Here is a 15108-nt window from a genome sequence, read left to right as displayed (position 1 = left end):
GGTTGTGTTTGTGTTAAAAGTTGACTTTCTCTATGTTACAAATGTCACTGTCCACATCACACATACTACGTGCCCAATCACCACCACTACATTCTCCTCTTATTTAGGAACAATTTAACCTTTTTCTTTGTATTTTTCTTTTTTATTCCAGGGCCAATCAGTTCAACTACACAAAACCCAACATCTACAACCATGTCATCTACCACACAACGCCCAACAACTACAACCATGTCACCTACCACAGAACGCCCAACAACTACAACCATGTCACCTACCACAGAACGCCCAACAACTACAACCATGTCACCTACCACAGAACGCCCAACAACTACAACCATGTCACCTACCACAGAACGCCCAACAACTACAATCATGTCACCTACCACAGAACGCCCAACAACTACAACCATGTCACCTACTACTGAAGGTATGTAACTTAACTTGGGAAAAAAATCAACCCAAAGCAGCCAAAGCTACCGAGCTGCTTTTCCCATTTGCGTCCTTCCTTGGCTGTGTTGGCAGATCATGTCCACTCTTTAGAAAGAACAATGATGATAATACTATTCGTGTCTTCTGTACATAGTAGTGGAGCAATGCTGGTGCCTTCCTGAAAACTGCAGCCCAGAAATGTACTACGGTTATCTCTGTACTCTTATACCATGTGAATGTCCGGGTAAGTCAGATTTATCTCATTGTTATGTGAATTGTGTGAGATGAGCGAATCTCTTTAATTTCATATTCTCCAGCTTTCACAAATTTTGACAGCAAATTTCATTAATCATGAATTGATTTTCCATGAGTTGAAAGTTCTGTAAAGAATCCAATTGCCCTGAAAAGTCATGACTAACACTATGAGGCCTCCTGGGATCTTACCTACAATTTTAAGCTCTTTATTGAAAAAATAACGTTAGTCAAGTCAACATGATGTTTCCATAGTATACATGCCTATGGGTACATGGATGGTAACTATTCTTCCCTGCTGTGCTGTCACACACGATCTGTATAGTTTCTTCAGTGTTTCATGGCTTCGTCTCTCTATCTCTTTGACTGAACTGCAAACTGCGACATTCCCTCACAATCCAGATTCACAAGAACATGTTGCTGCATTTCCTACTTCTACTTTTATGCTGGCTATTATAGCCCCTCCTGAGTGACCATATTATACCATGTGATGTGATATCTGTAAGATATAGGGATACTTACCCAGCCTTGCTCGAGGTCTTCTGATCCTTTTCTGGCCGATGCAATCTTCTGCAGATATGTATTCTGTTATCTATATCCTCTAATAACTGTGAATGTCCACATAAGTAGAATTTGCCTCAAATATTATTTATCTGTTTTTATTTAAGGCACAATTTTACAACTTATGTGTAGTATTGGATCTAGATATGTGCAATTATCTGCTCTGATTCAGGTCTTTGGTGACGTTACTAAGGTTGTGTTTGTGTTAAAAGTTGACTTGCTCTATGTTACAAATGTCACTGTCCACATCACACATACTACGTGCCCAATCACCACCACTACATTCTCCTCTTATTTAGGAACAATTTAACCTTTTTCTTTGTATTTTTCTTTTCTATTCCAGGGCCAATCAGTTCAACTACACAAAACCCAACAGCTACAACCATAACACCTGCTACTGAAGGTGCGTTACTCAAGTTACTAAACTTATCAGAGGGGTTTGATTCTTTAGTCTCACTGTCTCGTTTGTTTCCAAAGAATGAGTTATATGCTGCCGCCATCCCCTTTCATTATGTACTAATGTCTGCCTTTCTGTGCTATTTTCCTTCATCCTGGGCTCCTCCCTGGTATATATGTCCCCCATCCTGGGCCTCATCTAGGTGTATATGTTCTCCATGCTGGGCTTCTTCCACTTACATACAGAATGTTCTACATCCGGGGCACAATCCTCTTATATATGTCTGCAATCTTGTATATCTATCTCCCGTACTTGTCCCTTTCCAGTTATATCTGTCCCCCATCCTGGGCCCCTTAGTGCTATATATACAGTGCTGTGCAAATCAATTGGGACAAAAAACACATTTTTGAATATTTAATAATAAAATGTTATAATGCACTGTTACATACCAATTTTAGTAAGAAATATGTCCTCCTTTAGCCAATAAGAGATTTTCGATGCGTTTTGGCATTGATTCTACCAAGTTGTTGCATAAATTCTTCAATTCTTCATCATGGAACCACACTTGTATGGCGCTGTTTATTATGCGTTCTTTGGTTGTACGTCTCTTCACAATGCTCCACAAATTTTCTACAGGATTTGAGTCTGGTGAATTGCCAGTCCAGCACTGTTATTTAATTTTCTTCCAAGAATTTCTTCACGCACTTGGAATATTCGCTACGGCAGCTATCGCCAGATATCGCAGCTGCGACGGGGGCGGGGACTATCGCGCTTGGCATCGCAAGCATTAGCTTGCGATGTCGTAGTGTGCAAAGGGCCCCTTAGATCCTGCAGTGCCAGACGTGTTCCCCTGCTTAAGCCAGTACATGTCCGGGCCTGTCTGAAGTTTGCTAGAGAGCATTTGTATTATCCAGAAGAGTATTGGGAGAAAGTAATATGGTCTGATGAAACCAAAGTAGAACTGTTTAGTAGAAACACAACTTGTTGTGTTGGAAGGCGACAGAATGCTGAGCTGCATCCAAAGAACACCATACCTACTGTGAAACATGGGGGTGGCAATAAGGATATGACCTATTTTGAGCGTATAGGATGCAGCACTTTTTTTCCTTTAAGGATAACTAATCTTTGAAAATGTATTTTTCTATCCATGTCACTTGTTTTAATATAATACGCACAAGTGAAAATCCCACCACTATTCTATCTTAGTAGAAAACCCCACGTTTTTTCTATATAGATTACTGCTTATTTCAATTTTCTTATATTCCTGTATCTGTCAAAAGTTCCATTAGGATTACATCCTTTAGAGGTGAAATACTGTGTCTCCTTTACAAATATTATGAAATTAGATATTAGGCTCAGCTTATGTAATAAATATACAATAAAGGCAAACACTATATAAAAATAATGTTGATAGCAATCGTGTGTTGTTAACACAATGCAGCAAAGAAACACTGCTGGTGTCTTCCTAAACACTGCGATCCAGGATTGCACAATGACAACCCTGATAGATGCCCCCTCTTCCCGTGTGACTGTCCCCGTAATATTCACCCCAGTATTGCCTCGTACAAATATTCACTTTCTTATTAACTCTACTGCATATTCTATATGCATTAACCCCATAAGGACACAAACTATTTCAGCCTATATGTCATTTCATTTTAATCTCCGCCTTTTAAGAGTAATGACTTTTCTTTATCTCTCTGCTTTAGGAGGGTTCATGCTTTGTTGGACCGATTGAATTTTTTTAATTTTCGTTTGTTTCATTTTTGTAATAGATATATTTTTGTTAAATTACTTTCATTAAATTTTTTGTGGGGATGAAAAAAATATTGTTTTTTGCATTTTTTAATTATGTTCCAAGATTAGGGCGATTATATCAATGACAAACATTTAAAGCTTTTTAGGTTTTCTAATTTTTGCAGAGAAATAACACATTTAATGGAAAAAAAAATAGCTTTTATGTCACATAAATCCAAAGCCATCTATTTTTCTTTTTTAGCCGACGTAGCCGTAAGTGGGCTAGGTTTTTTTTGCATTTTATTTTTACAGGATGTGGTGCCATATTTTTGATATATGTGAGCTGATGAATTATTCCTATATGTATATCAGCTGTTTAGATCTCTGGGCCGGACATAGATCTCCCCGAGAATCTGCCTCCAGAGCTTATTGTAAATGAAAAGAGGCATTACCACTGTGAGACATGTAATGACTGACAGTCTGCTCTCACATTGGTAATGCCCCCTCTTATTAACAATAACCTCTGGAGGCAGATTATTGGGGAGATCTATGTCCAAGCAATAGATTTTAAGAGCTCCTCTACATATAAAGAAAAATACGGTTTTGACCCACATGTCAATACAGACGGCTCAAGAAGTCCTCTCTTCTATCTCTAAACAGTTAGAGGCCATAATATGCCCTATCCTGACTACACAAATGCACCTTTTCCCTATCAACTCCATCAAATATTTTCTTTCTTTGAGGTATGATAAAATTTTGACTTTTGCTTTGCGGCCCCATGATTTCTATGTAGCCCCCTAGCCATCTCCTTTATTACTATGTAGTAACAGGGACTTGCAGTAGGAGCTGTATATAGTGAGTAAGGCTGTTGTGCCAGAATCAAGGGATACGAAGTTATACGTCTTCATCTAAGTTAGACATATCATGGCCTAAAACACATTTGCTACAGTCAGGGCCAGAAATATTTGGACAGTGACACAAGTTTTGTTATTTTAGCTGTTTACAAAAACATGTTCAGAAATACAATTAATATTATATATATAATATGGGCTGAAAGTGCACACTCCCAGCTGCAATATGAGAGTTTTCACATCCAAATCGGAGAAAGGGTTTAGGAATCATAGCTCTGTAATGCATAGCCTCCTCTTTTTCAAGGGACCAAAAGTAATTGGACAAGGGACTCTAAGGGCTGCAATTAACTCTGAAGGCGTCTCCCTCGTTAACCTGTAATCAATGAAGTAGTTAAAAGGTCTGGGGTTAATTACAGGTGTGTGGTTTTGCATTTGGAAGCTGTTGCTGTGACCAGACAACATGCGGTCTAAGGAACTCTCAATTGAGGTGAAGCAGAACATCCTGAGGCTGAAAAAAAAGAAAAAATCCATCAGAGAGATAGCAGACATGCTTGGAGTAGCAAAATCAACAGTCGGGTTACATTCTGAGAAAAAAGGAATTGACTGGTGAGCTTGGGAACTCAAAAAGGCCTGGGCGTCCACGGATGACAACAGTGGTGGATGATCGCCGCATACTTTCTTTGGTGAATAAGAACCCGTTCACAACATCAACTGAAGTCCAGAACACTCCCAGTGAAGTAGGTGTATCTGTCTCTAAGTCAACAGTAAAGAGAAGACTCCATGAAAGTAAATACAAAGGGTTCACATCTAGATGCAAACCATTCATCAATTCCAAAAATAGACAGGCCAGAGTTAAATTTGCTGAAAAACACCTCATGAAGCCAGCTCAGTTCTGGAAAAGTATTCTATGGACAGATGAGACAAAGATCAACCTGTACCAGAATGATGGGAAGAAAAAAGTTTGGAGAAGAAAGGGAACGGCACATGATCCAAGGCACACCACATCCTCTGTAAAACATGGTGGAGGCAACGTGATGGCATGGGCATGCATGGCTTTCAATGGCACTGGGTCACTTGTGTTTATTGATGACATAACAGCAGACAAGAGTAGCCGGATGAATTCTGAAGAGTACCGGGATATACTTTCAGCCCAGATTCAGCCAAATGCCGCAAAGTTGATCAGACGGCGCTTCATAGTACAGATGGACAATGACCCCAAGCATACAGCCAAAGCTACCCAGGAGTTCATGAGTGCAAAAAAGTGGAACATTCTGCAATGGCCAAGTCAATCACCAGATCTTAACCCAATTGAGCATGCATTTCACTTGCTCAAATCCAGACTTAAGACGGAAAGACCCACAAACAAGCAAGACTTGAAGGCTGCGGCTGTAAAGGCCTGGCAAAGCATTAAGAAGGAGGAAACCCAGCGTTTGGTGATGTCCATGGGTTCCAGACTTAAGGCAGTGATTGCCTCCAAAGGATTCGCAACAAAATATTGAAAATAAAAATATTTTGTTTGGGTTTGGTTTATTTGTCCAATTACTTTTGACCTCCTAAAATGTGAAGTGTTTGTAAAGAAATGTGTACAATTCCTACAATTTCTATCAGATATTTTTGTTCAAACCTTCAAATTAAACGTTACAATCTGCACTTGAATTCTGTTGTAGAGGTTTCATTTCAAATCCAATGTGGTGGCATGCAGAGCCCAACTCGCCAAAATTGTGTCACTGTCCAAATATTTCTGGACCTAACTGTATGTCACCTACTATTACAGAGCACCCAACAACTACAACCATGTCACCTACCACAGAACGTCCAACAACTAAAACCAGGCCAACTACTACTGAAGGTATGTAACTTATCTCATGAAAAAAATCAACCCAAAGCAGCCAAAGCTACCGACTTGCTTTTCCCATTTGCTTCCTTCCTTGGTTGTGTTGGCAGATCATGTCCACTCTTTAGAACGAGCAATGGTGATAATACTATTCATGTCTTCTGTACATAGTAGTGGAGCAATGCTGGTGCCTTCCTCAAGCCTGCAGCCTAGAAATGTACTACGGTTTTTTCTGTCGTCTTATGCCATGTGCATGTCAGGGTAAGTCAGATTTATCTCATTGTTATGTGAATTGTGTGAGATGAGCGAATCTCTTTAATTTCATATTCTCCAGCTTTCACAAATTTTGACGGCAAATTTCATTAATCATGAATTGATTTTCCATGAGTTGAAAGTTCTGTAAAGAATCCAATTGCCCTGAAAAGTCATTAATAATACTATGAGGCCTCCTGGGATCTTACCAACAATTTTAAGCTCTTTATTGAAAAAACAACGTTAGTAAAGTCAACATGACGTTTCCATAGTATACATGCCTATGGGTAAATGGATGGTAACTATTCTTCCCTGCTGTGCTGTCACACACGATCTGTATAGTTTCTTCAGTGTTTCATGGCTTCGTCTCTCTATCTCTTTGACTGAACTGCAAACTGCGACATCCCCTCACAATCCAGATTCACAAGAACATGTTGCTGCGTTTCCTACTTCTGCTTTTATGCTGGCTATTATAGCCCCTCCTGAGTGACCATATTATACCATGTGATGTGATATCTGTAAGATATGGGGAAACTTACCCAGCCTTGCTCGAGGTCTTCTGATCCTTTTCTGGCCGATGCAATCTTCTGCAGATATGTATTCTGTTATCTATATCCTCTAATAACTGTGAATGTCCACATAAGAATTTGCCTCAAATATTATTTATCTGTTTTCATTTAAGGCAGAATTTTACAACTTACGTGCAGTATTGGATCTAGATATGTGCAATTTTCTGCTCTGATTCAGGTCTTTGGTGACGTTACTAAGGTTGTGTTTGTGTTAAAAGTTGACTTGCTCTATGTTACAAATGTCACTGTCCACATCACACATACTACGTGCCCAATCACCACCACTACATTCTCCTCTTATTTACTAACAATTTAACCTTTTTCTTTGTATTTTTATTTTTTATTCCAGAGCCAATCAGTTCAACTACACAACGTTCACCAGCTACAGCCATAACACCTGCTACTGAAGGTGCGTTACTCAACTTACTAAACTTATCAGAGGGGTTTGATTCTTTAGTCTCACTGTCTCGTTTGTTTCCAAAGAATGCGTTATGTGTTGCCGCCATCCCCTTTCATTATGTACTAATGTCTGCCTTTCTGTGCTATGTTCCTTCATCCTGGGCTCCTCCCTGGTATATATGTCCCCCATCCTGGGCCTCATCTAGGTGTATATGTTCTCCATGCTGGGCTTCTTCCAGTTATATACAGAATGTTCTACATCCGGGGCACAATCCTCTTATATATGTCTGCAATCCTGTATATCTATCCCCCGTACTTGTCTCTTTCCAGTTATATCTGTCCCCCATCCTGAGCCCCGTACTGCTATATATACAGTGCTGTGCAAATTAATTGGGACAAAGCAAAAAAACACATTTTTGAATATTTAATAATAAAATGTTATAATGCACTGTTACATACCAATTTTAGTAAGAAATATGTCCTCCTTCAGCCAATAAGAGATTTTCGATGCGCTTTGGCAATGATTCTACCAAGTTGTTGCATAAATTCTTCAGTTCTTCATCATGGAACCACACTTGTATGGCGCTGTTTATTATGCGTTCTTTGGTTGTACGTCTCTTCTCAATGCTCCACAAATTTTCTATAGGATGTAAGTCTGGTGAATTGCCAGGCCAGCACTGTTATTTAATTTTCTTCCAGGAATTTCTTCACGCACTTGGAATTGTGGCATGGAACCAATCTTGTTGGAATGTCCCTTCAAATTTACGCATGAATGGCACAATGAAACGTTTTGAAACGTCTATGTATTTGGATGAATTCATCATACTATCATTAGGAAATAAGCTCCATGCACCATCAGCTGTAAAAAGCCCCAAAACATCTGTTTTTGAGGGTGGTTTACAGTTTGTTGAATATGATCGGTTTGCAATGGTTCATTTTTGCTTCTTCTAACAACACTTGCTCTGTACCCTGGAACAAAAAGATGGGTTTCATCACTGAAAATTACCTTTTTCCACTGGCTAGTTGTCCAAGATTTATATTTTTTTTGCCCATGCAAGTTGTTTTGCCTTCATTGGAGATGTCAGAAGTTGTTTCTTTACTGGCTTTGTTGCCCTCCGACCAACTTCCAGAAGCCTGCGCCGTACAGTGGAATCGCTAATATCAATACCTGCAGAAAACAAGTGTCTTTGGAAGTCTTTACTTGTTTTTCTTTCATTAATTTTACTATTTCTGATAAATGTTTTATCAGTTCTTGGTGTAGTTTTCCTTTTTCTTCCACATTTCCTTTTTCAAAGCAGTTAAAACTGGTTTGAATCACTGACTGGTAACCAGCTTACTATTGTACTTAAAAAATGCTTTGTCCCAATTAATTTGCACAGCACTGTATATATACACAGTGGGGAAAAAAGTATTCAGTCAGCCACCAATTGTGCACTTTCTCCTCCTTATAAAGATGAGATTTGCCTGTAATTGACATCAGATGTGACCACAACTATGAGAGACAGGATGAGAAAACAATTTCAGAAAATCACCGAGTCTGATTTGGCAAGATTTTTTTTTTTTGCAAATTAAGGTGGAAAATAAGTATTTAGTCATCTAAAAACATGCAAGATTCCTGGCTCTTACAGACCTGTAACTTCTTCAAGAGGCTCCTCGGTGCATGTCGTCCACAAGGAGCAAGGGTGCCAAGACACAGGGTTATTTTGCAACCTGTACCTCTTGTGCGGCTATGTTACCTGCAGGTTCCACCTACCCTCACTGTGAGCAATGCTCGGCCCCTGTTGCACTCACTCAGCCGGAGCCTCGGGCACTGGTGGGACCCTCAGCTCAGGTAGAACCGCCGGCTTCCCCTGTCCAGGTAGCAGGGACAGAGTTTGCAATTTTGGCTCAGAAACTCTCTGAGTCGCTTTCACAATCCATGGCTCAGTCTATGGACAGATGGTCTGCTAAGATACTAGAAGCCTTGCAGTCCAGATCGGTCCTTACACAGGCCCCGGGCACTGTGGGATCATCGCCCCCAGGCCCCTCTCGGTTTGCGCCGCAGCGTGCTCTCGGGGTGGCCCCTAGATCTCACGGGGAGGACTCCGGCACGGACCGCAGTCCCAGACCGGCTAAGCGGGCTCGCTGGGAATCTTCCCCGACTTCATCACGCTGTTCGGGGTCTCAGCTTGAGGACTCTCTGGAGGATGAAGCGGATGTCGCAGCTCAGGGCTCTGACCCTGACGTTGCTCTCAATCTGGATACACCTGAAGGGGACGCCATAGTAAATGACCTTATAGCGTCCATCAACCAGGTGCTAGATCTTTCTCCCCCAACTTCACCTATAGAGGAGTCGGATTCGCAGCAGGAGAAACACCAGTTTAGGTTTCCCAAACGTACACGGAGTGCGTTTTTCGATCACTCTAACTTCAGAGATGCTGTCCAGAAGCACAGAGCATTTCCGGACAAGCGCTTTACTAAGCGCCTTAATGACACACGTTACCCCTTCCCCTCTGACGTAGTTAAGGGTTGGGCTCAATGTCCCAAGGTGGATCCTCCAGTCTCTAGACTGGCGGCTAGATCTGTAGTATCAGTGGCAGATGGCTCATCGCTCAAGGATGCCACTGACAGGCAGATAGAGCTCCTGATGAAATCCATCTATGAAGCCACAGGCGCGTCTTTTGCCCCGGCCTTTGCAGCCGTGTGGGCACTCCAAGCTATCTCAGCTTGTCTGTCTGAGATTAATGCGGTCACACGTACCTCTGCTCCGCAAGTTGCGTCTTTGACTTCTCAGGCGTCGGTATTTTCATCCTACGCCATGAATGCCGTCCTGGACTCTGCTAGCCGTACAGCGGTAGCGTCCGCCAACTCGGTGGCAGTCCGCAGGGCCATGTGGCTGCGTGAATGGAAGGCAGACTCTGCTTCCAAGAAGTTCTTAACCGGTTTGCCATTTTCTGGCGACCGATTGTTTGGCGAGCGATTGGATGAAATTATTAAGCAATCCAAGGGAAAGGACTCGTCCTTACCCCAGTCTAAACCAAACAGACCTCAGCAACGGAAAATTCAATCGAGGTTTCGGTCCTTTCGGCCCTCAGCTAGGTCCCAATCCTCCTCGTCCAACAGGCCACAGAAGGGCCAGAGGAACTCCTATGCATGGCGGTCTAAGTCACGTCCTCCAAAGACCGCCGGAGGCACTGTCTCCAAGGCGGCCTCCTCATGACTTTCGGCCTCCCCAAACCGCATCCTCGGTCGGTGGCAGGCTCTCCCGCTTTTGCGACGCCTGGTGGCCACATGTCCAAGACCGATGGGTGAGAGACATTCTGTCTCACGGTTACAGGATAGAGTTCAGCTCTCGTCCTCCGACTCGTTTCTTCAGAACATCTCCGCCCCCCGAGCGAGCCGATGCACTTCTTCAGGCGGTGAACACTCTGAAGACAGAAGGAGTTGTGATCCCCGTTCCCCTTCAGGAACGTGGTCGCGGTTTTTACTCCAACTTGTTCGTGGTGCCAAAAAAAAAAAAAAGGACGGATCATTCCGTCCCGTTCTGGACCTCAAACTGCTCAACAGACATGTGAGAACCAGGCGGTTTCGGATGGAATCTCTCCGCTCAGTCATCGCTTCGATGTCCCAGGGAGACTTCCTAGCATCAATCGACATCAGGGATGCTTATCTCCATGTGCCGATCGCACCAGAGCATCAACGCTTCCTGCGTTTCGCCATCGGGGACGAACACCTTCAGTTTGTGGCACTGCCTTTCGGCCTGGCGACAGCCCCACGGGTCTTCACCAAGGTCATGGCATCCGTTGTGGCAGTCCTACACTCTCAGGGCCACTCGGTGATCCCTTACTTAGACGATCTCCTAGTCAAGGCACCCTCCCGGGTGGCATGTCAACACAGCCTGACCGTTGCTCTGGAGACTCTCCAGAGGTTCGGGTGGATCATCAATTTCCCAAAGTCAAAATTGACACCGACCCAATCACTGACTTACCTCGGGATGGAGTTTCATACTCTCTCAGCGATAGTCAAGCTACCGCTGGACAAACAGCGTTCGCTGCAGACAGGGTTGCGCTCTCTTCTTCGGGGCCAGTCACACCCCTTGAGGCACCTCATGCACTTCCTGGGGAAGATGGTGGCAGCAATGGAGGCAGTCCCCTTTGCGCAGTTTCATCTGCGTCCACTCCAATGGGACATTCTCCGCAAATGGGACAGGAGGTCGATGTCCCTAGACAGGAACGTCTCTCTTTCCCTGGCAGCCAAAACCTCTCTTCAGTGGTGGCTTCTTCCCACTTCTCTGTCGAAGGGAAAATCCTTCCTGCCCCCATCCTGGGCTGTGGTCACGACGGACGCGAGTCTGTCAGGGTGGGGAGCGGTTTTTCTCCACCACAGGGCTCAGGGAACCTGGACTCCGACAGAGTCCTCCCTTCAGATCAATGTTCTGGAGATAAGGGCAGTGTATCTAGCCCTAAAGGCGTTCCATCGGTGGCTGGAGGGCAGGCAGATCCGCATACAGTCGGACAACGCCACGGCGGTCGCGTACATCAACCACCAGGGCGGCACGCGCAGCCGTCAAGCCTTCCAGGAAGTTCGGCGGGTTCTGCTGTGGGCGGAGGCCACAGCCTCCACCATCTCCGCAGTTCACATCCCGGGCGTAGAAAACTGGGAAGCAGACTTTCTCAGTCGCCAGGGCATGGACGCGGGGGAATGGTCTCTTCACCCAGACGTGTTTCGAGAGATCTGTCGCCGCTGGGGAACGCCGGTCGTCGATCTCATGGCGTCACGGCACAACAACAAAGTCCCGGCATTCATGGCACGGTCTCAAGATCACAGAGCTCTGGCGGCGGACGCATTAGTTCAGGATTGGTCGCAGTTTCGACTGCCTTATGTATTTCCTCCTCTGGCAATGCTGCCCAGAGTGTTACGTAAGATCAGGTCCGACTGCCGCCGCGCCATCCTCGTCGCTCCAGACTGGCCGAGGAGGTCGTGGTACCCGGATCTTCTTATCCTGGTGCTCTGATAAGGGTTTTACCCCCTGGCCGTTTGCCTTACCCACTTTTCTTTCCTTCCTTCAATCCGGAATGGACAAGGGTTTGTCTCTCGGCTCTCTCAAGGGACAAGTATCGGCGCTTTCCGTGTTTTTTCAAAAGCGTCTAGCCAGGCTTCCGCAGGTCCGCACGTTCCTGCAGGGAGTTTGCCACATAGTCCCACCTTACAAGCGGCCGCTGGAACCCTGGGATCTTAACAGGGTGCTAAAGGCTCTTCAGAAACCACCTGTCGAGCCGCTGCGGGATGTCTCTCTATCACGTCTTTCGCAGAAGGGGGCTTTTCTAGTGGCAGTTACATCGCTCCGTAGAGTGTCGGAGCTAGCAGCGTTGTCATGCAAAGCCCCCTTCCTGGTTTTTCACCAGGATAAGGTGGTTCTGCGTCCGGTCCCGGAATTTCTCCCTAAGGTGGTATCCCCTTTTCATCTCAATCAGGATATCTCCTTACCTTCATTTTGCCCTCATCCAGTTCACCAATGTGAAAAGGATTTGCACTTGTTAGATCTAGTGAGAGCACTCCGGCTCTACGTCTCTCGCACGGTGCCCCTGCGCCGTTCAGATGCGCTCTTTGCCCTTGTCGCTGGCCAGCGTAAGGGGTCGCAAGCTTCCAAGTCAACCTTGGCTCGGTGGATCAAGGAACCGATTCTTGAAGCCTACCGTTCTTCTGGGCTTCCGATTCCTTCAGGGCTGAAAGCCCATTCTACCAGAGCCGTGGGTGCGTCCTGGGCATTGCGGCACCAGGCTACGGCTCAGCAGGTGTGTCAGGCGGCTACCTGGTCTAGTCTTTACACTTTCACGAAACACTATCAGGTGCATACCTATGCTTCGGCAGATGCCAGTCTAGGTAGGCGAGTCCTTCAGGCGGCGGTTGCCCACCTGTAAGAGGGGGCCGTTTTCGGCTCTTTTTTATCGAGGTATTCTTTTACCCACCCAGGGACTGCTTTTGGACGTCCCAATTGTCTGGGTCTCCCAATGGAGCGACAAAGAAGAAGGGAATTTTGTTTACTTACCGTAAATTCCTTTTCTTCTAGCTCCTATTGGGAGACCCAGCACCCGCCCCTGTTCCCTTCGGGCTGTTGTTCTTTTGTGTACACATGTTGTTCATGTTGAATTGTTCTTTTGGTTCATGGTTTTCAGTTCTCCGAACATCCTTCGGATTGATTTTACCTTAGACCAATTTATAAGTTTCCTCCTTCCTGCTTTTGCACCAAAACTGAGGAGCCCGTGATGCACGGGAGGGTGTATAGGCAGAGGGGAGGGGTTACACTTTTTAAAGTGTAATACTTTGTGTGGCCTCCGGAGGCAGAAGCTATACACCCAATTGTCTGGGTCTCCCAATAGGAGCTAGAAGAAAAGGAATTTACGGTAAGTAAACAAAATTCCCTTCTTTCTATCCATGTCACTTGTTTTAATATAATACACACAAGTGAAAATCCCACCACTATTCTATCTTAGTAGAAAACCCCACGTTTTTTCTATATGGATTACTGCTTATTTCAATTTTCTTGTTTTCCTGTATCTGTGTCAAAAGTTCCATTAGGATTACATCCCCTAGAGGGGAAAATACTGTGTCTCCTTTACAAATATTTTGAAATGAGATGTTAAGCTCAGCTTATGTAATAAATGTATAATAAATAGTGATGAGCGAGCATGCTTGTCACTACTCGGTACTCGCACGAGTATCACTGTACTCGGGCTGCTCGGCGGGGACCGAGTAATCTCGCGATACTCGTGCTTTACTCGTGGTCTTCATTTCTGCATGTTGGCGCTCTTTTGAGAGCCAGCCCTCATGCAGGGATTGGCTGGCAGACCACTGCAATGCCACAGCCCTGTTAGTTGTGGAATTGCAGTGATTGGCCGGCCTGCACAGCGTCACCGAGCCTTTATATCGGCCGGCGCGCTGTGCTCTGCTCACAGCTATTCTGACAGTGAGTGTAGGGAGAGTGTCGCTGATTCAGGGAAAGCTTTGCGGCCCTTTATAGCTTTTTCAGTTGCAGGGCTGCAAACAGTGTGACCAGAAGTCCTTCTCAGGACTATTCTAGTTGTATACAGGCAGGCAGGGTATAGCCAGGTCGGAGTACAGTAGCAGAGTCCTTCTCAGGACTATTGTTGCTATATACAGGCAGGGTATAGCCAGGTCTGAATACAGGCTAGTGACCAAAAGAGTCCTTGTCAGGACTATTGTAGCAGTATACAGGCAGGCAGGCAGGCAGGGTAGTGGTGACCGTATACCAGCCTTCATATCTGGGGCTGGTGTACACAGTGTAAAACAGTCCAGATAGTGTCTGACTTGTCTGTAATTGTCGCTCCCCAAAAAAACCTGTTAGTAGGTTATTATTGCGTCCGTGCTTGGTTTTTAAAACCGCACGTGTGTGCCTGTTGGTGGCAGCGTACAGGTGCACTGGTGTGCGTTTACCAAACTATTATATAACGCACAAGTGTAGTGTATAATACACGTCAGTCAGCAGTGGCTGATAGTGTCAGAGTTCTTAATTTTTGCTCCTAAAACCTGTGTTAGGTTATTATTGCGTCCGTGCTTGGTTTTTAAAACCGCACGTGTGTGCCTGTTGGTGGCAGCGTACAGGTGCACTGGTGTGCGTTTACCAAACTATTATATAACGCACAAGTGTAGTGTATAATACACGTCAGTCAGCAGTGGCTGATAGTGTCAGAGTTCTTAATTTTTGCTCCTAAAACCTGTGTTAGGTTATTATTGCGTCCGTGCTTGGTTTTTAAAACCGCACGTGTGTGCCTGTTGGTGGCAGCGTACAGGTGCACTGGTGTGCGTTTACCAAACTATTATATAACG

General features: G+C 44.6%; 1 protein-coding gene across 43 annotated transcripts in view; it reads left to right on the top strand.

Annotated features, from left to right (window-relative positions):
• The window catches only part of LOC142250958 (uncharacterized), a 345599-nt gene that overhangs the window by 150556 nt on the left and 179935 nt on the right, over window positions 1–15108 (top strand). For 42 of the 43 annotated variants that reach the window (XM_075323314.1, XM_075323336.1, XM_075323323.1 and 39 more), the window contains 6 exons: window positions 152–427; window positions 584–673; window positions 1586–1645; window positions 6002–6076; window positions 6233–6322; window positions 7232–7291. The exons of the other annotated variant lie outside the window; for it this stretch is intronic. In XM_075323314.1, the coding sequence (XP_075179429.1) occupies window positions 152–427; window positions 584–673; window positions 1586–1645; window positions 6002–6076; window positions 6233–6322; window positions 7232–7291 (651 nt within the window). The remainder of the gene's footprint in view (window positions 1–151; window positions 428–583; window positions 674–1585; window positions 1646–6001; window positions 6077–6232; window positions 6323–7231; window positions 7292–15108) is intronic. 43 annotated transcript variants of the gene reach the window in all.

The sequence above is a fragment of the Anomaloglossus baeobatrachus genome, chromosome 9, assembly GCF_048569485.1.
Source record: "Anomaloglossus baeobatrachus isolate aAnoBae1 chromosome 9, aAnoBae1.hap1, whole genome shotgun sequence".
In the NCBI taxonomy this organism is placed as follows: Eukaryota; Metazoa; Chordata; class Amphibia; order Anura; family Aromobatidae; genus Anomaloglossus; species Anomaloglossus baeobatrachus.
This window is presented reverse-complemented; position numbering and strand designations above follow the sequence as displayed.